General features: G+C 45.6%; 1 protein-coding gene across 4 annotated transcripts in view; it reads left to right on the top strand.

Annotated features, from left to right (window-relative positions):
• Window positions 1–1,589: 1,589 nt before the first annotated feature.
• The window catches only part of ARFGAP3 (ARF GTPase activating protein 3), a 469,979-nt gene continuing 447,270 nt past the window's right edge, over window positions 1,590–24,298 (top strand). For 3 of the 4 annotated variants that reach the window (XM_078673892.1, XM_078673893.1, XM_078673895.1), the window contains exon 1: window positions 1,601–1,798. In XM_078673892.1, the coding sequence (XP_078530018.1) occupies window positions 1,730–1,798 (69 nt within the window). In that variant the 5' untranslated portion in view covers window positions 1,601–1,729. Of the gene's footprint in view, window positions 1,799–24,298 lie in introns of all 4 variants that reach the window. The other variant, XM_078673894.1, reaches the window with a different exon arrangement.

Genomic DNA, 24,298 nt, shown 5'->3' on the forward strand with positions numbered 1-24,298 from the left:
TCTCGGGCAAACCCTCTGTGTGTATATGTTAGAGCTCCTACTTGTAGGAGGAGTTAATTGTCAAATCAAACTGCACTAGCACCGATGTTCTGCGCACGTACTTACAAGAAAACACAATAGAATAATATATTGGGTGTGGGGAAAAAAGCGAAGAGTAAAACTTTGTTTTTTAGAAACAAATAGAAATTTGGTGACAGTCCCTTCAGCATCAGCTGCTGCCTGTGCCTGTGGACCTTGAAATGAATGGCGGCGTCGTCGATCATTTGTTAGACACGTAAGTTACTACCCTGTTTACAGCGAGAGTCGATAGGGGCTTTGTGAGCTCTAACTTTTCACTTAATCGATATTTTTGTATACATCCTCGCCTTCCCTTTTCTGGTTATACGATGTTCACGGAATACCGTTTTTGACCGACTCAATTGTGATGCATTTGATAAAACACTCAACAGCCGCTTCTAAAGCGGCAGGCGGCAGGCGGATTAGGGAGATGTCAGCTGGCCTCGCAATGCTGCCAAATGGCCGGAGGGAAGCCGGATGGGGGCGGGAGAGCCTGGTGGGGGGGGGGGGCGGGAATGCAAGCGAGGGGAGGAGAAGTGTGGCAGGCGTCAGGCGGATTAGGGAGATGCGCGTGCTTGTGTGGTCACGTGACCCGCTGTGACTCACATGCACTGTGAAGAAACCGCAGTGGTTTCACTAGTCGATTGAGCACTTGAATTTTCGCCTATTACATTCGCAAGCGAATAATAATAGGCGAAACCTAAAAAGCGCTGTATCTTCTCATCAGGGGTAGTAAGCACTAAGTGCAATTACAATTAGTGGAAAAGTGGCAACTGGCTATGGCATAGCTGGCAACTCATCCTATGCCTTTGGAAACTGAAACCTTGTTAGTCCTTGCATTTTATACATCACTTTGTTTTCTTGTGTTATAAGGCACTTTCTAGACCATTTTTGCGAAAAGTGAGTGTTTTCTGATGTTTATGTTTTGGCATGGTTATAACTGCTTTATTGCATTCACTATAATGGGGCCACTCATATGGCCTTAATATATCACTCATAAGCAAACCACATAACTGGAAATGTGACACACATGCAAACTGAAAACTTGGCAGGTACGACCTCGCCATCTGGAGAAATATTGCACACAAACGCGGCAGTACAGTCAGCGACAGTTTGGTACATGTTTTACACGCAGTTTAAGAATAGTATGTGTGCAAAGAGGCCACTTGTTTTGGAAGTGGCCTCTTTTCCTGTAGGATAGAGGGAAAGCCAGTAGCTACAGTTGTAACTAATAATAAACTGTTCAGAACTAGTAACCTAATACGTTGTTGTGGTTTTGATCAATGCATCTATTGGTCCCTTAAAACAATTATATGGTTTCCTTGCTCAAAAAACATTTTGTGTACTATATTTAATATTCATACACTATCGGGAACTCATTTCTCACGCCCGTCTCGATGTCACTGGAGTAAGACTGCCATTACAAGATGGCCGATTTGTTTTTATTGGCACTTACCACAGAACTTTGCCAGCTGAGTCTTCTTTCTATGTTTAGCGTTACAGCCTGACCCCGCCTCCTCCGAGGTTGAAGCCTGTCCGGGGGAGTCGCCCGCTGACGTCACGGGATGGTTGATGTGGCGTTGCCTGCGCCCCATTGGAAGTTGCCGAGCTTCCAGTAATCGGGTCTCAGCTGAGCTGCCAGAGCCAGAGCAAGTTACACCGCGCAGGAGCTATGAGCGACCCCAACAAGCAGGACATCCTGACCATCTTCAAGCGGCTCCGCTCTCAGCCCACCAACAAGGTGAGCGGGGGCGGTGGGGGCTGACTAATGTTACTGGAGCGCCATTCAGCAACAGCTGCTACACCTGTGGCTCGGCAGCATCCCGATCTTACTCGGGGGATCCCCATCACATCCTTTACCCGGGGGTCTCAGAACAGCTCTCAGGTTATAGTTCCTTAGGGAAGCACTAACCTCCTAATAATGCCCCGTGTGGGGCATAAGGAAGCCCAGTACTTACCTCGATGCCCCCAAAGCAGTCCCTTTCTTACCTGTAGAGTCTGTAAGAACTCTCTGATCCTACTATGGGGTCTGTGGGAACGCTCACGTCTGATACCCAGAACGTCCTTAAACAATTTCTTATTTACCTGGAATGTTGTTGTGTCCTTACAGGAGTTTATATTGTTTCCAGAAAGAGACAATCCTCCCATTTACACCCCTTCTTAGCTAAGACGCGGGGTTAGGCGCTTCAAGCAATGTCCTCCAGTTCTTTTATATATCTATCAGCGTCCGTCATCTACGTACCTGGGTGGTCTTTCTGCGTTAGCCCTGTCCTCTTTACCTGGAGGGGTCCATTCGTACTGACCCGTTCCCTGGGCTCAGTACAGGGCTCCCTCTGCAGCCTTTGTTTACGCCTAAGGTTCCACACACACACACACTCCTCTCACCGGTCTGTGAGTTAGACACTGCCCCTCCCCTCCGACACCCCCTTGCAGAGTTTGTTTTCTGCTTCCTGACGGTGGACTTTGACAGCGCTGTCCACGTTTCCAGACCTGACCCGTGCCTCGTGGCTGCGGTGGATGCTCTGCCGCCGAGTGCCCACTCTGTGCCAGCCTTTCCCGGCTTCCTCTTCCAGGAAGCTGAACTTTGCTAGTGACACGTCTCCTCAGTCCTCGCAGAGGTCTGTGCGCGTGTTCCTGACATTGCGCACCAACAGTGCGTGCTGTCAGGGTACCAGCAGAAGAAGGGCATGTAAAGAAGATCCGGAGCTGGAAGACGGAAGTTTACCTTTCTGCCGAGCTTCCTTGGGCTCTGGGTTTGGCACTCTGTAGCAAAGCATGAATGACTCATGCAGCCATCGACGCGGTGTTCTTGCCTGTTGTGTATTCTTCTGAATGCCACCATGTATGCTCCACACAGACAAATCACTCCTCTGTTTCAATTTTTGTGATTTTAAAACATATTATGAGACAAAATCCCTGTTTTTATAAGACTGTTAATGGATTGTGTTTTTATATCTATATTGTGTTGTTATTTCTTAGAAGTTTTTACCCTAATATTTGGTCAGGTTGTGAATTTGTAAATTCTTTTAAAGATATGTTTTATATCTAAATAAAGATTATTATCACTCCTCTTAACACTTTCAATCGGCCATTGCTAGTATATTTTTCTGCGTTGAACTTAAAAATAACACGCCTACCTAGCAAGATGCTCCTTTCGGTAAAAAGTCGCATTTGTATCTTACTGTATTGCAAGTGATGCAGTACAATACTATTCGCATCACGTGTAGTGTTGCCTATTTACAAGTGAGGATTGTTGTTGTACATCTCATTCCCTGGGCCTCAGCCTCCTCTCAAAGCCTTTAATCTCTCCCCGCCGTTGTTCATCTTCAAATAGTGTCGGCCTTATTGTAAACACGCTTCCCACTGTAGCTCGGTTCGCTTTGATGTAATTGATTGAATAATGGATAATAGTGCGTTTACTTTTGTTCACTTACATAAATTAGCCTAGTCGGTATGTCCCTCAGTTTACAAGAATGTTACCACAAGTGAGTCTCCACACGTTGCTTTTACTATATGCCGTCTTTTAGTTGAGCATAGAACTATCTCCTGCAGTAATTCTTTTTTTTTTTTTTTAACTCTGTTTAGTACATGTCATGAGGTGGCCAGTACGCTGGTTAAAGCAGACGTTTTGCTGCGGCCAACGTTTATTTGAGAAATATTACTGTACTAGCTTACCTAAGCGTCTGACTATTTTTAATTGGGAGATGTGGAGGTAGAGATATAAATCTCGTTTCAAACTCGTACAGCATGGAGATCTTGTAGGAAAAGTCAAGTTATACCCCCTTCCCGAATGCACATACAGCAAATTTAGGTTATTCAATCATTGAGTATGTTTTTTCAGGGGTGTGAAATTCCTATAGCCCAACACCCAGGACATATTGTTTGGTGTCAAGGACAAAAAGTTTTCATGTGTTATTTGTCCTTAGGACAAGTAGGCCCAACCCACTGCAGCACAAAGCCTTTGGCTGCCAGTTTGCAGTACCACATTATGGATCAGAGAAGGGCACTGTCTGCAGTTAAGGTAATGTTTTGCCCATATGTTAATGCTGTTTAAACTTGTACTTATGGTTCATTAATCAAAAGCCTTTATTATTAGGGTGAGCGCTCGAAGTAAATGTTGTAAGCTCCAACTGCACTACTGACAGTGTTTCCAGTATAAAAATGTGTACACACATTTTCAAAGTTTAGCCATATGAGGCTATGTATAATGCTCCCATATTTGATGCATATATTTGCAGAAGCTTGAAAGCAAGATTGATGATTCTTTGCTTTCTGATAAAATGTTCATAAAAAACTTAAAGCAGGAATAAAACATTTTGCTAAACTACTGTAAAATTTCAGGTACTATTTCTTTGCAGCATCATTTAGTAATGTGTTGAAGCATGCTAGTATTTACCAAAAATATTCGTAATGGAAAATCCGTGTAACCAGTTTCATTAAGATTATGAAAAACAAAAATAAACAAGCACTGGCAAAACTAGTAGGTCTGAAATGTGTGGTCAGCTTTTTAGTTTTGTCCACCTGTGACTAGTTTTGGCATGGTTTTTGTAAAACCTTATTGTTGTGGGAGCTGCCAGGCCCTCTCCGTTATAACAACATTGGCAAAAGCAAAAATAGGTTTTTGGTCTGTAAAAGCACACACTGCCACAGTAGTTACTGGCACTGAAAAAAACTACTTTGTATGCCGATCTGCTCCTTGCGAAAGAGCCAAATGCTGTCACTTACAGTGAAGCCAGCCGATACAGAGCGAGATACAGAATTTTAATAAATACAAAAGGTCACGGTGAACGCCAGACCATGGACAAGTATTTAAATTCCACGCCCCTGATTTTTCATGATTTTTACATAAATATTTTATGAGCATTTCAATCCTTATTAGACAGTATATTGCTAAATTATATTGACATAGATGGTCCATGTATGTTTCCATAACAACACTTCTAATATGAGTACATTGTAGTCTGAGCCACTAAATACCCCACCCCCCATCACAGAGCCCAAATGTATCTCTGCAAAGCAATCTTCTAACATCTTGCCCATCCCCTCTGTTTCTTCTACCAAGACACCAGGCCTCTTTGTGCTGTATCCTTGTAGACCAAATGCTCTGTTATTTAATTGGGCAGTCTCTGGCCCTGTAGGCTGCTTTCTCTACTGTAATGCACATCTGTCCAAGCCACCCTTCCACTCGCCCAATTTCGGAGGAACAGCATTCGGCCAATTCTTTATACTATACAATACTGTTTGGCAGTTAAGTATCCTAGTCCTACCTGTAAGCGTGCACACCAGCCCCCCTCCCAGCCATCAATGATCCATTCCCCAGCAATGCCCCCATAAGGTCTAGCACATGGGTAGTAGCAAACATTTTCCCATGGGCCAAAAAGTCTGGGCTGTGATATGTCCGATGGCCGCATTGATGGTGGCGGGTGTTTGAGAGAAGTTTGAAGGGGGTTGGCAGTAAGGTGGGTGTAGGGTAAGTGAAGCCTATACATCTAGGTGCTGAATTGATCAATGTGAAACCAGAACACATGGGAGTAATCTATGCTTCCCCACTTCACCAAATTGTGTGATTCTAGGCAATTGTTTAATTTCATTTCCCTCCTTTTTCTTCCATATCACATATAAGAGGATCTCAAACTACATGACTTCAGGATGTGCGCTTCACGAAACATTTTCCTATGTTTGATTTAGTAAACTATAATGTTGTTCATGTATAGGAGCCTAGGCCAACCAAAGAGTGCATATCATTTCTAACTTGCCTCTAGTTCAATATTGGAATTATTGTCGGGGGTGTGTGGGGGCTAGGAGGGGGTGGGTGGTGTTGGGGTGGAGGGATTAATGTTTCTAAATTAATCTTGGAAAACTGTCACCTTTAAATTAATACTTCTCACTGCATTTGTATGATCTGATGTACTAAGGTAAAAAGGTGGTTCTGCATTTTAATTAAATACATTTTTTAATTTTGAAGAGACTTTGTCATATGTTTATACTTTTGTAGGATGATGTCTTTAAAAAATGAAGGTGTTGTTTAAGTTAAGATGTGCAGGACTTCTTAGTTACATCCTTTCTTTAACATCAATTAACCTTTAAATAAATGTTTGACTGTTTATTTACCAAAAATATTATTGTTAGTGCTGAGCTGAGTAAACAGCAGCCCAGTGCTGCTGTTTGACCAGGGGCCGCATGTAAAGGCCCCCTGGGCGTACTTTGAGTATCAAAGGTCTTGTTTAAAGTTGTACCCAAGGACCCTCTCCAAGTGTGTGTATATTGGAAGCCAATATGGGGGCAATGATGGTGCGTTCCTATATCAAAAGTATGTATATTTTTAAATCCACCTATTTGTCATACTAGAAAATGAGCTGAATACAAGACAAATGTTTCGTGAAAGGACTTTAGAATGTTGTTTTATGTTGCTTATATTTAAATCGTGCACTTTAGCCATTGGCTGGGCCTTGAAGCACTTTCATACGTCCTTTGTACAATCTAACGTGGTTCTGAAGTTTACATTGCATACTAGAGTCTGCTTTGGCCTCTTATTGCTTTGGCCAGTTTTTAGTTAAGAAGTCTGCCTTAATCACACAGCTGAAGGTATACAAATTCTGAGTCGAATGCCCAGACAGCTTTACCGATTAATTACACATTTCATAGGTCGGTGGGAATGCCCTTGCCTTGTGGTTGGAGTTGGAGAGTTGTGTGTATTTGGACGTTGGCTGCTTCACGAAGGGGTCCGTTGATTTGTTCTGTATGTCAATCGGTGAATGGACTCTGCAGTGACGTTGCGGATCTTATGTCATGAGTAACATTTATTCTCTCATTTGTGAGGTTTGGAGTCAAGGATTGCAAACTTATTTCTGCACATGCCCGATTTTTTTTTAAAGCGAATAACATTTCAAGTTTATTTTCTTTCTTTATCTGATGGCTTCACACTCTGAATATACATTGTAACAACTGAATGTATCATTTTACATGCTACATGTTTTGCTACAGTCCTTGTAGTGCGTCTCAAACTACAATGATTCGAAAAGTGTGATACAATTGCATTGTGCTTCCCGTGACATAAAGAGCCGCTCACACCCCTCCTTTCCACAGCCGGCTAGATAGACGTCTTAGAGTACATTAGAACAGCAGTCTCTAGGAACCCAGGACTGACGGTTCAGTCTTCCTCCGATTTCCCTGCGAGAGTTCCAATATCCCCGAGTCCTTTCATTCTTTTCAGCAACATGAAAAACACAATGTTGCTGCTCGGGAACGAGGGTGTGTATCTTTTTTAAATATGAACCCCTAAAAGGCATAACCACAAGAGACATAAAACCTATTTTTTCCTAAGTCAATGGCAGATGCACAGTTGATTACGAGAGCCACGTGGATACTACCTGTATTCAAGCTTACTGTCTTCCTCTCCTTTTGTTTTATATAGCCAATCTACTGATATTTTAAAGGAAAGCATGTTTTTAGGCTTTGCTAACTGTAGCAGCTCGTTTTTTTTAATGTATGTGATCTCTCTTTAGTGAGCTGCAACCTCGCGTCAATGCAAATGTTTAAAAAAAAGAGTAGATGTAATTGAATTTATGTAGTGCTCCATACGAGGAGTTGAAGCACATGTTTTGTACAGGTTGTATGCTATATATACTGTGGGAGAATGCTTAATTGGAGGACTGTTGAATTACATTGTGGCCTATCTGGTGCTCATTTTGTGTTATTGGAGGGGCGAGTGTAGGGCTTGTATCCTGTCTTAGGGTTCTGCACCTAGTCTCTGTAATGGCGATAAAATTAATGGAAGATGGAATGCATGCACATATGTACTTTACCTTAATTAATTGTTGCACCTAATATAGTGATTCTATAGAATCCACCCAGGGGTGACTGAGAATGAGCCCCTGCATGCGCTGGTTAATAATATCAATATTCCCTAAATTTATCTCGGAATATCAGGTTAGTGACTCGCACCCATGCACTATACCCACTAGAGTCAGCTGTGGTAAACAAGCTGAGTCCATGAAATAGCAATTAGGAGTAACCCACAGAACAGAAACTACGATCTACTACGGTTTAAAAAAAAATGTGCAGTAACACTTTCTGAGAGATCCTGCAGAAGCTTCAAAGATCTCACTTTAGCTAGCACCTGATTTTGGTTAATTGATGCAAGCCCTCAACCACTACTTCGTCTGGCTTTTGCCACTTCAGTCCTATATTAGGAAAGCACTGAGATGGACAACTGATGTTGCCCACTTTATTGATTCCTTAGAAAGCTAGTGCTTGAAATCTGCTAAGCAATTGGCTCAGTATATATAGCTTCTACCTTGTGGATTTAACTCGCTGGTTACAGGCATGCTAGACAAGCTAAGTCTTTTACTGGCATATAACGTTGCTATCTAACTGGGGAAGTACATTCTTCTATGGTAAGAAAATGCTTTCAGTGAAGCAAGATTCTGTAAAATTGTATTAAAGGTATTTTGTAGAGTGTGCACATTGGTCCACTTTAGGAAGCTGCAGACACACTAGAGTCCATGCGTTGAGAACATTCGAGTGAGAGTTCATTAAAGTGTGGGCTTATATAAAGTATTTTTGAGGAAGAAAAATCTTGCTCAAAAATTGTAGTGGAGCGATCCTGTACCCTCGGGTCAGGCTAGCGCTATATAAAACTCCTTAATAAATAAATAAGGTTCTAATTGATATAATTGGTCGGACTGGGCTTCAGCATATTCGAATGTCAAAGTCAGCTAAACATTTATATATACACTCTAATGGTTTTCATTCTATGTAGTAAGGCTCTTCATCAACAAGAGTTTGTGTATATTTCACTAGAGTGTGCCTCTATGCTGTGACTCCGCACTCAAAAGTAGAAATGTAAACTATTTTCTTTTTTATGCCTTTCGTATGGTAATATTGAGGCCCAGCTATGCTCCCTTTTGTATATAGAAGTGGCCCGTTGTTACAGCTATACTATTTCGACCAAGTACCTACCACTGAAGAATTGGAAGGCTAATTCTGCAGATGATTAATTTTAAAATTTGGTGCTAGGTGGTATTTAATTGTATCCTGTCAAATATTCTTTACTATACGAGTGAGGTTGTATGCATTGGGTAAGTATGCCTGACGATTGGATATTGCAGCAAACCTGTGCAGCCCTGTATGTTGTTTGACATACTTGGATTGTAACGCTGTAATGGCTGATGATAATGGGCATGCAACCATTGCAAATTCTCTACACAGTTGAGAGCAACAAATAACCCTGATTCTCTACAATTGATGTAAACTGAATTTTGTATTAAGGTGTCGTGGACCATTTCCTATTTAGAATTTGTTCTTTCTCATGAAGTCTTATTTGTGTTCCCTATTCGTCTGTTGGAGACAGGCTTAACTCCCTTAATTTGCTTGGCATTTCATCCAGTCTTGCCAATGTTGCGTCATCCTGGGATCTTGTGCTGGATGCTTGTGTACCAATGCAACTTCAGCGTCTACCAAGTATGCTTCCTTCACAACATCAAACCATTGAATTCAATAGAAGACTTTAGGACTTTAGTGCTGTCTCTAGTATGATATCAAATTGTCCCGAGTTATGTTATTGTAGCACACCTTCTTGCTCTGGCAATGATGAAACCCATCCTTCATGCTGCAACCCAAGACTGGTCGCGGCAAGAAGAATGGAATTAATCATTGCCAGACAGAGAAATAAAACCACAGCAATTCAGTGCTTTTCTCTATCAGCTTGGCTTGTGTTTAGGGTTGGGTGTATTACTTTAGGCTTGATAAGCCCTTCTGGCTCCTCGCTAACTTTATCATTTTGTTTGGCTTCTGCTCACAGAATTAGATGAATATTGGTCTGCAAGATTACCCTAATTAGAGGGAAGGAAACAAACTTTTTCTGCTTTGCCATTATGGAAAACTCTTCCTAGATTAGAGTGCCGTGGACCTGCTTGTCTAATGTAGGACTTTGGAATTATCTTGACTTCATACTTTTAACTTCTGACTGATCTATTCACTCCTCTTTTTTCCATCTCGTTCTCTTTTTGCCCTTCTGATTTAAAAATACATATCTTAAAGACATTTCTATTATTTACTACGAGAACATATTTTACTCTTATTGTTATTGAAGCACTCTGCTGCCAACTTATCTGGCAACAGGTTTGCGCTATATAAATACCAAACATTAAATACAACTAACTTAAAGGGCATTTTATTGACAACCTAATCTAGTACATGTTTTCTTAATGTGTGTTCGAGTAGATTGGGTAGATCCAGCGAAGAAGCTTCGGTGTAGATGTTGTGGTCAAATCATTGGACTCAAGGCAGGTGCAAAGCTGATGCAAGGCACCTTTTTTGTTTTCCTACAAATTTGTCTAACAATATGGACGTTACGAGAGTCTGTTATAGTTGGCGCAGATAGGTGACTTTGAGGGTGTATTATTATTTAAACCAGTGGGTATTGCTGGCTTTTCAGTGTCCAAATGCATTAATTTTTGTAAATGTTTGTTCCCCCCCCCCACGAAATACATTTTTAATTACAAACCGCATTAAATATTCTGTGTAAAAGCATATAGTTAGTTTTATAGTAAAAACAGTTCAGCCTATTAACATCGACATCCTGACAAATATTTACGTACGACCAATCTCTATTTCAGTCTAATTTACATAATCAATATAAAATCAGAAATAGATCAAGTTAATTGAATTAGCCCTGTATAATCAAAGCACCAAATCAGTTCCTCATATTTGTAGTTTGTATGAAATATTAGGACATTTTATTAAGCTCCCGCCCACAATTTTGCATATATTTTTCCCTTCCTGTAAAGTACATGAATTTTGCTAAGCCACATTCGGAAATCTGGGGTTTCCCCAGCTTTTCAATAATGACTAAGTTATTTACTGTAATCAGCATTACTCTGTCATAGTCTTCCTTGTCACAGTCATAATTGAGCACCATGTGCCCCAACACAGTGCTCAATTTTGACTGTGACGAGGAAGAATGAGGAGGAAGGTAATTTGTGATTAGTGAGCAGGCTATTAGCACAGCTATAAACAACCAAATGCAGGAATTCCTTGTTCTTAGACCTAGATGTCTCGAACCCTGCTTCTTTCTGCTACTTATTTTGGGCCAATCAGAATTATATTATAAAAAACATTCTGACAGCCTTGAGGCCACCTAACCCACTGGCCAATTTTCCTTGTAACATTTGTGGGCTTGACCAGTTCCTAGACTGTTCGCTAGGAGTTTGTCTGGAAGGGATGACATTTGTTTTTAGTAGTCTTCCCGTTTGTAAATAATGCGATACATTTTGTTGACTTCATTCTATTTTTAAAGGATTCACAGCGAATCAGTTTGTAGATACAGAGCACTACCTTCCACAACTCTGCTCTTTCTCATCCTCTAACTACATGTTGAAGATCTGTGGGGCATAAAAGTTTAGGAGGGGTTGCTGTATTGATATTCAAGTATGATCACTACTGCATTTGTTTAAAAAAGATTGTGGTTTGATACCTCACAAACTTCGCATTTTTTATATGCTGTCTTTGGGTGGTCTGGGTAGAGAGAAATCCCTTTTATAACTTTTCCAAAGATTAAATTATCGAAGATGTTAGTGCAAGTTATATTGTGAAATCTAGTATGTGTGATCACAAAAGAATCCAGGTATTAAGCTCTCATATCTGGTAAAGCTAATCCTGGCTTTTCTCATAATAGGTTCAGTTTTTGTAGGCTTCTCTGCGGGTGGCGTTTATTCCAGATAAAGATAATGATCTAAGTGTTAGTTTTTTAAAATAACTTCTTTGTTAAATGTATTGTGATTGATGTAAAAGGAAAGTTCATTAATGTTAGGACATGCATTTTCATCACTGCCACTCTACCTATAATCGAAATAGCTAGGTTATGCCATCTGTCTAACATAGACCCAGTCTCCTCTTGGAGAGGGGTGTAATTTAGCTTATAAAGCTCTTCTAATTGTTTTGTAAATCTAATTACCAAGAACGTAATTGTATTCCTGTGATATGACATTTGCAGAAATTAGGCCAATGCCTTGAAATCTGTTAAACTGAAGCATTCTAGTTTTTCAGGCATTGACCTTCTGCCCTGCAAGAGGGGGGAGGGGGGAGCAGGAGACGGAGGTGGTTGGGTCTGAGAGCTCGAGATGAATGGACTAGCTTCAGCCTATGTCTGAGATACCCTGGACCCTTCCCATTCAGAGCCCTGAAAGTAAGAACCAGGGCTTTAAACTGGATGCGGGAGGATATCGGGAGCCAGTGAAGGTTCTTTAAGTGGGGGGGAGATAGAATGGCGGTAGGGAACGTTGCAAATCAACCAAGCCGCAGCATTCTGAACAATCTGCAAACGTTGTAGGAGATCTGCTGGAGCTCCCACATACAGGCTATTAGAGTAGTCCAGATGGGAGGTAATGAGGGCATGCACGATAGCCTTCATAGAGTCCATGGGCAAGTATGGAGAGATCTTTTTTATCATACGCAATTTGCCAAAGCAGGCAGAGGTCACTTTGTGAATTTGGGTTTTGTGTGATAGCTTGTTATCAATTTGGAAGCTCAGATTTCGAGCAACTTTCACAGGAGATGGGGAAGTGTTCAGCTCGGATGGCCACCACATAGACGGCGGCAAAGGAGATTTTAGGTTGAAGAATAACACCTCAGTTTTGTCGGTGTTTAGCTTCAAGGTGTTAAGAGTCATCCAAGATACAATGTTGGAAAGGCAGCCTTTGAAATTCTCGAGTCCGTTGTCAGAGTGGTCTTAAAAAAAAAAAATAGCTGTGTATCATCAGCATAAGAGGCCACTCTGACTCCATATGCCTCCATTACCTTTGGCAAAGGTGTCAGGTAAACATTAAAGAAGAGGGGGCTAAGAGCCGACCCCTGAGTGACTCCACAACTAAGGTTTTTTTTCTTTGGACAGATAGGGTCGACACCACACCTGTTGTGTTCTATCAGTAAGGAATGATTTTATCCAGGCCAAAGGAGTGTCTCGTATCCCTATATTATGGAGTCTATTCAGCAGTATCGAGTGAGAGACGGTATCGAAAGCCGCGGACAGATCGAGGAGTACCAAAATGGCTACCTCGCCTCTGTCCACGCTCTCCCTAATCGTCTCTGTGACCTCTAGTAGTGCTGTCTCCGTACTACATCCGGATCTAAATCCGGATTGCGAATCATGGAGGAGATTTCTGGTCTCCAAATAGTCAGCCAGCTGTTCTTGCACGACTTTTTCCAGTATCTTTGCTGGTTTGGGAAGAAGCAATATGGGCCGATAATTACTGTATACTGACGGATCAGCATCTGGCTTTTTTAGAATAGGGATCAATGTGGCCTGTTTCCATGCTGACGGGAAGTGGCCGGAGGGAAGGGAGGAATTCCAGATTGCAATTAGTGGTTAGATGATGACTGGAGCCAAGGAAGTGAACTCCTGGGCGGGGACCGAGTCAAGAGGTGAACCTGATTTGCACCACTGTATTTTCAGAAGGGCCGTGTCCAGGGAGATTGCCTTGAAGGTACAGAGCATCTTTTCAGTAGAAGGGGTAAGGTGCTGAGGTGTGGTCTCCTCACCGGACCTCTCATAGAGATTAAAGGAGAAGAAAATATCAATAATTTTATTGTGGAAAAAGTGAGAGAGGCCGTCACAGAGCTCTTGACTGGGTTTAGTAAGATTAGTAAGAGCCACCGGTTTAGTGAAGTCCTTCACAATTTGATATCCTGTTTTGGCCGAATTGTCAGCGGCGTTAATTTTATTGGCGAAATATTCTTTCATGGTGGCCTGTTTGAGTTTGTGGAATCTTTTAAAAGGCATTTCTGTATATGACTTTAGCAGAAGGGTCATAGGTGAGTCGCCATAGACGTTCAAGCCTCTTACATTTGCTTCTTTCTTCATGCATGGTCGGAGAGAACGGGGCGTGGCTTGAATGCCGAGGGGACAGGCGGCGTGAGCCCGGAGCTCCGCGCCCAATCCCCGCTGAAATCCTGCTAAAAGGCACGAAATCCGGCGTGCAAGGAGCATCCTGCCTGCAGAGAATGTCGGAGTGGCGAAGGGACCCCAGGGATCGAGTTTAGTGCCACTCTGGCGCTCTAAAACCTGCTCGACAGACCAACTGAGGGTCGCGACGCTTCGGCCTCAAAATGACGGACAGCGCTCGGAGCCAGCGCAGCTGAGCGCCGGGAGAAAACAGCAATCCCCTATCCGGATGCACCAGGCAAGTAGGAGGCGCTGCCTGAGACCCTCCTGATCGACGGAGGCTGCTACCCGGATCCCCTGACAACAACGGCGGCGGACTCGGTTGTTGGCCGACGGGCTCCCCCACAGGATCCCACAAGATGGCGGCGCCCCGGGAGTCGGCGGATGAGGAGACCGCTGTGCAAGAGGGCCAAGGATACAGCGAATAGTGACCGCCCTGCACGGAGCCTGCCGGCGAGGAGAGCGGTCCACCTGAGAAAACGAGGAACGAATTCCCAGCGAGTTGAAGCCGGAGTGCCAGCAAGAAGCGGGGGAGGGGCGGCCATTACTGGTATACCGGACCCAAGGGAGCACGCAGTCGTGCACTCCTAGAGCGGCGCAGGCTGCCGAGAACTGGGGGTAACAAACACTCAGGCGGGGCTGGGAGTGCACGGAGCCCCATGAAAAGGGCTGAACCGCGGCAGAATTGAAACCAAGCCGCCGACGGCGCTGTCGACGGTGGTGCAACCCAAAGGGAGCGCGGGTGTAAAGGATCCCCTGCGGGGACCCACGCCCCCGGAGCGACCTCGGAGACGACGGGGGCTCCGGGAGGACCCCCAGCCCTGAGAAGGTGAGATTTACTGCAGATAGCCGTTCAAGCCCGGCTGGGATAGCGCTTGCAGGATCAGGAGGCCAGGAGCGCTGCAAATAGAGCAGTGACAAGAGCGGACACATTCAGCCTGAGGCCTCGACGTACACTGGAGGTGAGCAAAGCGGCGAATGGACAGTGATGGGGAAGCCCCTATCGACTGGCGGAGCGCAGTCCTAGTAAAGACTGAAGGGAGGACTAGGGCACTGTAGGTGACCGGACTAAGCCGAGAAGTGTTGAGCGGGCTGAGGTTGCGAGGGGGCCCCCTAGGACTGAAAGCTGCCACGGAAAGGGGTGCTGACCGGAGGAGGAGGCATTGAGAGCCGGCCGGACCTTACAGGCTGCAGCCTGTGGTGCCCATGGGACGGCTTACGGAGGGGCTGTTGGCTCTACGCTCCTTGCAGAGGGGCAGTGAGCGAGCCCTGCTTTTTGGTATTACAGGGGAGAAATTGCCGGCTGGGGGACAAATCGAGATGGGGAAACTCAAAGGGAGAGTGGAAGGGGCTGCTGGCTCTGAGGCGGCGGACGACACGGGGCAGGGCCCTACGGACTTACAACGAATGCAGGATCGTATCCTGGAAGCTATCACGGCCACGAAAGATGCTCTGCGACAGGATATAGCTCAAGTGGCAACAGGATTGGGGCTTCTGCGAGCGTATCACGATAAACTGAAGGCCAGGGTCAAGAGCACGGAGGTCACTCTACAAGAGATGGTACCAGAGCATAAATCTATGGAGGGACAATTGGGGGATGCTCTGGACCGAATACTAGCACTGGAACGGCGGGCAGAGGACGCTGAAAATCGCAGTAGGCGCAATAATGTACGCTTGGTTGGCCTGCCGGAGAAAAAAGAGGGTGACGACATGGTGGGATTTCTGGATAAATGGTTGCGGACAGAAGTGGCGCCAGAGGGACTTTCACCTTTCTTCACGCTGGAACGAGCGCACCGGGTCCCGGCCAGACCACCCAAGCCGGGGCTACCACCCCGTCCAGTGGTGATGAAACTGTTGCATTATAAGGACAGGGACTGGTTGTTGCAAAGGGCCAGAGAAGCGGGCCCATTCCAAGTGGATAATAACAACGTAACACTGTTCCCAGACTTCACATTTGAAACGCAGAAACTGTGGGCCTCCTTCTTGTCACTCAAGCGAGAACTGCGTGTGGAGGGCATAAAATACTCACTCCTCTTCCCAGCCAAGCTTCGAGTTGTGGTGGATGACAAAGCACTCTTCTTCCCCACATCAGCAGATGCCTGGGCGTGGTGGGACACGTGCAAGGCCGGGATGGACGGAGCACAAGTCAGAGCCGAGGAGGAGAAGCGTAGACAGCCACTCCGAAAATCACGGAGACTCCAGAAGCGCCGACAGAGAACTAGGAAGCCTACAGAATCGCAAACGGAGGAGGAGAGAAGGGCAGCATTACAAGCGGTGGTGGACTTATCGGGGACGGCGAGCAACCGATCATGTAGGGGCTCGGACTCTGGGGGCCATGCTAAGGGCTCAGAAACGGACCTTTCGGAAATTGGTGGTGCCAGGGGCCCAGTGGTCTGGTGACACCGCAAACGTCGGAAGAAATTATAGAAGCTTGAGGGGGAAGGCGAGCAGAACTAACTACACAAAGTCCCTGGGGAGACCGGGACCTTTCGACGAAAATGACTACGGCAAAGAAGGTCGGAAGCTCGTGAGTGATTGTGGGGGGATTGTGGGGCGGGGGGGGGATGGGATTGTGGTGACCGCCCTCGGGGTCGTGTCACACCCTGTTGGCCCATAAGGCCACCGTAGTGAAGACTGCGGATTAAAGGGATAGTGGTTGGGTTAGCTGGCCCTTCTGTTGAAGTTTGGATGGGAGCTGCTTTTGTGAAGTTAGGTCCTGTTCTGGGGGGGAGGATGCCGAGAGTAGTTGGGGTGGCTCGAGGCGTGGGACGTGGGGTGTGGGGGACTGTTGCATGGGGGGGGGGGCTGGGGTGGGGGGCTGCTTCCACATATGCCTGGAAGCGGACTTATGATACTACATGTTGGTTAACATGGGACCATGGCTAGCTCTGGAGCTATGAAATGTGTGACCTGGAATGTGGGGGGACTGCACACTATGGCGAGAAGGCATAAGGTGCATGCTTATCTAGTTCGTAGAGGAGTTCAGATTGCGCTATTACAGGAAACACACCTGACCAAACCAGAGGGCATTGCGCTTCAGCGAAGGTGGAGAGGGCAACTGTTCAACACCACATATTCTGCATTCGCAAGAGGGGCGCTGATCTGGATCCGAGCGGGGGTTACCTTCCAAGTGACTAGACAAGTAATAGACCCGGAGGGCAGATTTGTGGCTGTAGAGGGGAAACTTATATATAGTACTATGCAGTGTGTATGCACCCAATGTTGATCAACCGGCCTTTTTAACGAAGCTTTCTGGCGTGCTGGCGAGCTATTTAGCAGGCCCTATCGTCATGGGAGGAGATTTTAACTCCGTGGCAGACACCACTCTAGACAGGTCTCACCCACCGCTGGGAGCGTCACCAGTGCAAAGACTGGCGAAGCGTAGGCTCGAATGGCAGGAGAGATGGGAGTTAGTGGACGCTTGGAGGGCACTACATCCAACCTTGAGGGATTACTCGTATTACTCTAGTCTGCATGATCTCCACGTCCGCCTGGACGTGTCCTTGTGCTCCTCGCTCGTGATCTCAACTGTGGCAAACGCTGAGTATTTGACTCGCACGCTGTCCGACCACAATCTCCTATTATTGACGCTATACTGGATGACCGAGACATCACGAGTCCCGACATGGCAGCTACGTCCGGACACCCTGGACGACCCACCGTTTAGGGAGGCACTAGGCGAGAGAATCACGCAATACTTTGAGGAAAATAGTGGCACCACGGCCTCCAGAGCAGTGGAGTGGAATGCCTTCAAGGTTGTCATCAGAGGCCACTGTATCGGGAAATATGCAGGAGCCCGCAAGACGCTCTTAGACGATCTAGATAAGGCAGATGGGGCGTTGCGGAAAGCTGAGTTGGCACGCCCTAACCGGCCCGAGCTACAGGAAGTTGTTAGTGAGGCCAAGGAAGCAGTGGCGGTCGAAATGGAGCGGCTCCGGAGCTTTGACCATAAGATTTACCTGACGAGGGCGCACGCCGAGGGGGACAAGGCAGGGACGATGCTCGCCTGGTTGGCTAACCCACTAGGCGAAGCCACCCGATCTTGGCCATCAAGGAAGGAGGGGGGTCACATCTGCAACACCCAAGCAGAGATCTTAGACCGTTTCCGGTCATATTATGAAACGCTATACGAAAGCGGATTGGAGGGTCAGGAGTCTGAGATCGACACCTTTTTGGAGGGACTGCAATTGCCGCAGCTAGATCGAGAACAGTCGGAAGACCTGGGCAGGGATATTACACTGGGGGAGATAGGAAGCGCAGTGAAGCAGATGGCTCGAAACAAAACCCCGGGATTGGACGGCTTGCCCATAGAGTTTTACAGTAAATACTTGGGGCAACTAGCTCCGCAGCTCCAGGCGGTTTACAACGAAGCTAGGTTTAGGGGAAGGTTGCCTCAATCCATGTGCGAAGCCCTGATGATCCCGTTGTTGAAGCCGGGGAGGGAGAACAATAAACTAGCCTCTTATCGTCCGCTGTCCATGCTGACGACGGATTACAAAATCCTGAGTACAATACTAGCCACTAGACTGTTGAGCCACATGACGGAGCTGATCCACAGTGATCAGTCCGGCTTCATTCCCACGCGGAACACTACCATTAATCTACGCCGGCTGATACGACTAATGCGTGACCCGATGTCAGAGACGTGAATGCCCTTGGTATTATCAGTTGATATCGAAAACGCGTTTGACAGTTTGGAATGGGAATATCTTTACAGGGTCATGAAGCGTTTCAGCCTGGGTGATAATTATATAGGTTGGACCAAAGTGCTGTACACGTCGGCGCGAGTCCGGATAGGCTCCCTAATTTCGCACCAATACCAAGTGGGCCGTGGCACTAGGCAAGGGTGTTCGCTATATACCCTGCTATTTGCCTTGGCGATGGAACCATTTGCGGCGGAAGCACGAACGGGACGTTATTATAAGGGCCTAGTCTACAAGGGAAACCCGCAGGCCATCTCGTTGTACGCGGACGACCTCTTATTATTTCTAGAGGATGCAGGTGAGGCGCTGGAGGGCGCAGAAAGACTTCTCAAACTTTTTGGTAAGCTATCGGGCTTAAAGGTTAATTGGGCTAAATCCTGTTTATTCCCACTACAACAGGGAGAGAAGCGGCCTGCTAATCGTCCGCTACTTAAATGGGAACCTGATTGTCTGAAATATCTGGGAGTATATGTGCACCACAAGGCGGCGGATATGCTAGAGGGCAATGTGGGCCGTTGTATCCAAGCATTGAAGGGAAGCATGTCCTTTTGGGCCACTCTTCCGCTCTCGGTAACAGGCCGTATCTCCTTAATGAAAATGATAGCCCTACCGCGCCTCCTCTACTACTTCCGTACGTTGCCAATGTGGGTACCGGGCTCTGTCTTTCAGCAGTTGAGATCGTTGCTGATATCATTCCTATGGGGCTCGGGCAGACGCAGAATAGCGTTAGACACATTGATCCGACCAAAGGACGAGGGGGGCATGGCAGTACCGGATTTTGAGTTCTACTACCTAGCGGCTCAATTACAAGTCTTCACGCAGGAAGTGGCGAGGGAGTATAGAGGTCCGGAACAAGGGAGGGACGGGGGCAACCCCCGGCATGTGCTCGCATACATCACTCTACAGCAGAGGCTCATCCTCAGAGATTTATCCCTAGAGGAGCAGACATTTAGGCTCTGCTGGAATCGAGCACGACGGAGAGCAGGAGTGCAGCGTATGTACGCACCCGAGATTCCACTGGGAATGGTGACCGCTCTCCCTCACGGCGGCGACTGGTCGCGGCTACAGGGGTGGGAAGATGCAGGGTTAAAAATGCTGGGAGACCTATATGAAGACGGTGTATTACTCCCATACCAGACCTTGCAGGATCGATTCGATCTCCCGAGAGACTATCTGATGCACGCTGCTGTGACCAGAGCCATGCAGGCGCACTGGGGGGAAGGGTTGCTGGAGCCCGCCACGTCCATGGCCTGCCAGTACACTATGATGGCAGCTGGTACTTATAAATTTTGGAAAAAAGGGGGTGGTGATGGACAGAGTTTCTGAATGATGCAGAATACTCTTACCAAGTCAAGAGATCATGGTTTTAATCCATCACCTGTTTTTTAGCTCATTGCACCATCCCAGCTCAGAACCTGGCTATATGCAAATTAGTCTGTTCCTGTCCCAGTGCATGATGGGAACAGGGCAAACCAAACTACCAAGCCAATTCTTATACTGGGAAGGAGACAAGCTTCCGGGGACCGGTTTCTGGCATCACAGCCTTCGTCGGCCCGGTTTGCTTGAATCCTGATGGTGCAATGAGCAAGGGACTCACGTCTGAGTATACCCTCCCACACATAGTGTGGATAAAATCGATTTTGGAAAAAAGGGGGTGGTGATGGACAGAGTTTCTGAATGATGCAGAATACTCTTACCAAGTCAAGAGATCATGGTTTTAATCCATCACCTGTTTTTGGGGGGGAAGGGTTGCTGGAGCCCGCCACGTCTATGGCCTGCCAGTACACTATGATGGCAGCTGGTACTTATAAGGCAGTGACGTGCCTTTATTCTAGAATGCTGCGAGAAACTTTAAAACCGCTGGCGACACTGAAGGCCAAATGGGAATCAGATCTCCAGCTGGAGATCCCTGACACAACTTGGGCGCAACAACTGAGGCGGGCGAGGAAGAGCACCAGAAACGCACGCTTTCAACTGATACATTTCTATATTCTCCATAGGGCCTACCTTACACCGGGGAAAATTGGGAAATATTTTGGGGTAGAAACTGCAGCTTGCCCCAGATGCAACACAGCAGAGGCGGATCTAGGCCATATGCTATGGGACTGCCCACACTTGCCAGACTACTGGCAGCAGATTGGCGAGACATCGAACAACGCAACGGATAGGGAACTACAATACACTAAGGCGGTAGGAGTGCTGCATTGGTTTCCGCACACATCCAAGAATAGGGTCACAAGTAAGTTTATAGATATGGGGTTGATACTGGCTAAGAGGGAAATGACTAGAAATTGGAAATCAAAAAAGGGACCCATGCACAAACGATGGTATAACGAATGTCTCAAATGGGCGGCGAGCGAAAGTACACTCTGGTATCAACTGGCTCGCCGCAAAGTTGACGAAAGGTCGCTGGAAGTGGCAACAGCATGGGAGGCGCTAGGGCAAGCACTACGAGATAGAGTGCTCTTCTTCTTCTCCCAGCGTACTAACTCGGAACTGAAGACCCCACTAGCACGCCAGGTGCACTTTCTTTGTGAACATCGCTTCACTCCTGACAGCGCTAGTATACACACACTGACTGCAAATCCAGGCGTAGGCACTGGGAGGTGGGTGGGGGGGGGATAGTGAGTTAGGAAATTGGGGGGGAGGAGGGGTTTGGGGGGGCAGAGGGGTGAAAAATGTAAAAGCAGACTGTAGAAATTCTTGCACGAGAGCTAACAAGTGCTTAGGGGTTACTAGGAGGGGTGATTCACTGATTGACGCCGGCCGACACCCGGGTTGTGGGCTTATAGGCTGTGTAAACTAACCTCCCAAACAAGAAATAAGTAATGTTAATAGCCATGTAAGGTGCCCATAAGTGTGTGATATATGTAAGACTTGGTTCTGCAATAAAAACAGTTTAAAAAGAAAATGGTCGGAGAGAACCAGGGGGTGGAGGGTTTAGTTCGGGCCGATGAAAGGGATTGTAAGGGGGCAATGGTGTCTATAGCTGTGGAGAGATGCATATTAAACTTCATGACATCAGCGTTCAAGTCATCCGAAAGTTGCCAATTCAGGTTGGCCATTGTGGGTTCGAGCGTGTCACAGGTAACTTTGTACCACTTTCTCCCCAGGTTCTCAGTCCTACTGTGAGAAGTTGGAGGGGGGGGTGTGGTCACGTTAAAAGGGTTTAAGAAGTGGTCAGACCAGGTTAGGGGAAGTGGCAACAAGGTAGTAAGGACCGGCAAATTTGAAAATACAAGGTCCAGGGTATAACCCGCGTTGTGAGTAGGGCAAAGTACTCTCTGGTCTAGGTTTATGCCAGCTAGAGTTTCCACCAGGGACTTTGCTTTTGCACAATACATGTCATCAGCATGTAGATTAATATCACCCAAGATGGTGAAATGGGGGTGTTTCAAGGATAAGTCTGCAAGGGTCACTAGTAGCTCCGAGAGATAAGGAGGCTGGGTGCTTGGCGGGTTGTAGATCAGTGCACCAGCAAGAATCAGATGCGTTGAATCTGAAATACTGAAATACATTGCTTCAATAGGGCCAGTGTTGGCTAGTTTCCTAGAAGTTATCTTCCATTGTGACCGTAATATAATGGCGATCCATCCTCCTACTTTAGTGCCTGGCCGAGGTAGTCTGGAGGAATCGCTAGGGTAATATCTGGGTTGAAAGTATCCTTTACAATACTAAAGAAATTCCCTCATGACCTATCTATTTTCTGTTCACCAACATTGTTTATATATTACAATTTATTCAAACACAACACCAGGACTAATTTATAACATTTCTTCAGTTTACTTTTATTTCAGCATTATTCATTTTTCATTTTCAAAAATTGGATTGATGGTGGCAATAAAGTAAGTTCTGATTTACACAGAACCGCACAATAAATCGGCTTGAAATTTTGTTAATTTGATATGTGCATAAATCGCTATAGCATGAGTGGTGTTACACATCAGAACGGTTGTGAATTCTGAAAGTCAAATACTTTCAGTACAACTAACAGTCCACTGGAAACACGATCCTGTAGAAAAGTTGGGAGTGGTGAAACAGTTGATATGGTTTTGTAGTGACTGGCAAGGGTCTTTCGTTCCTAATGTTTGTGCATGTCAAAGGCTCTCGTTTTTTGAAAGAACAAGCCAAAACTCACTCAGATCTGTGTTTCTGTAAAAGCAGTTTAGCCGGGGGATCTTAATCTCGTGTGGAAGCAGCGTGCTGATCGTAGTGTACTATTCATAAAGTACTGGGCTGAACGCCATATTGGCATGCAGTACAGGTGGGTATACTGCATTTTATTCCATGAATTATCGGCAACGTTACATTTGGTAATAGTAATTTATAGTTCCACAACTTAAAAAAAAAAAAAAAGCAGGAGTGCAGTCTGAGCTGTAGATAAAAATAGGTTATTTATTATAAACCGCCTTCAGAAAATGTGGGTTGAAACCATGAACTGTAGTGGCACAACATGACTTTATTGAATCCCCGAGAGAAAGGGCATTATATTTAAAGTTGAGGTTCGGAACACTCCCACTTAATGATTTCACAGTAGGGTGGAAATCTAATATCGTGAAAGGTAGTATGTGCCCTGGCTGTGCTTCTCCTACTGAATCTACTTCTCACTTTCTTTTTGCCTGTCCGGCGTACAAACACGCGAGAAGAAAATGGCTAAAACCCGTATGCACCAACTTGGGAGCCAGGAACTATAGGGAGGTGTTGCATATTCTAAAACAACCGAGGATTTACTTTTTACCAAAAATGCATAAAAGCCGAACAGATCCACCGTTTAGACCCATCGTGGCAGGATGTGGTTCTTTATTTGAAAACTTAGGCAGATTCATTGACCATTATTTACAGCCATTTGTACAACAGTGGGAAACATACATAGAGGACACATCTGATTTTTTGAGGTGGTTACAGAATATCAAGGACAAAGTTACAGACGATTGGATCCTATGTACCATCGACGTAGTGTCGTTATACACTTCGATACCACATGCGAGCGGCATTGAGGCAGTAGAATGGGCCTTATTGAGTCAGGAAGATTTAGATGCACCCAAAAGCTTTATTTTGGAAATCTTGGAATTTTGTTTGCAAAACAGTTATTTCATGTGGGATGATGAGTTTTACATTCAGTTAAGTGGAACCAGCATGGGTTTTCCGTGAGCGCCGGCATACGCGAATACCTTTATGGCAAGGTTCGAAAACGAGTATATTCTGCAAGATGAATCATGGACACAAGGATTAATATGTTTTCGTCGATTCATCGACGATATATTCATAGTATGGAAGGGCACAGAAGACAATTTGAAGAACAATATACAAATGTTGAATCTAGCAGATCCCAGGATTCAATTTACCTTTCAGTTGGATAAACACAAAGTGTCATTTCTAGATGTGCAGATTGAATTGAAAGATGGAAATTTACACACCAGTGTATTCAGAAAAGCGACGGACAAAAACAATGCATTACTTTACAGTAGCTTCCACCCACCGACATTGGTGAATAATTTACCATTTTCACAATTTTTACGGATTTGACGGATCTCCTCAGATGACAAAAAATGTGAAGAGTCTTGTTTGTACCAAAAAAATAATTACCTCACCAGAG

Source organism: Lissotriton helveticus, chromosome 1_1 (assembly GCF_964261635.1).
Source record: "Lissotriton helveticus chromosome 1_1, aLisHel1.1, whole genome shotgun sequence".
NCBI lineage: Eukaryota > Metazoa > Chordata > Amphibia > Caudata > Salamandridae > Lissotriton > Lissotriton helveticus.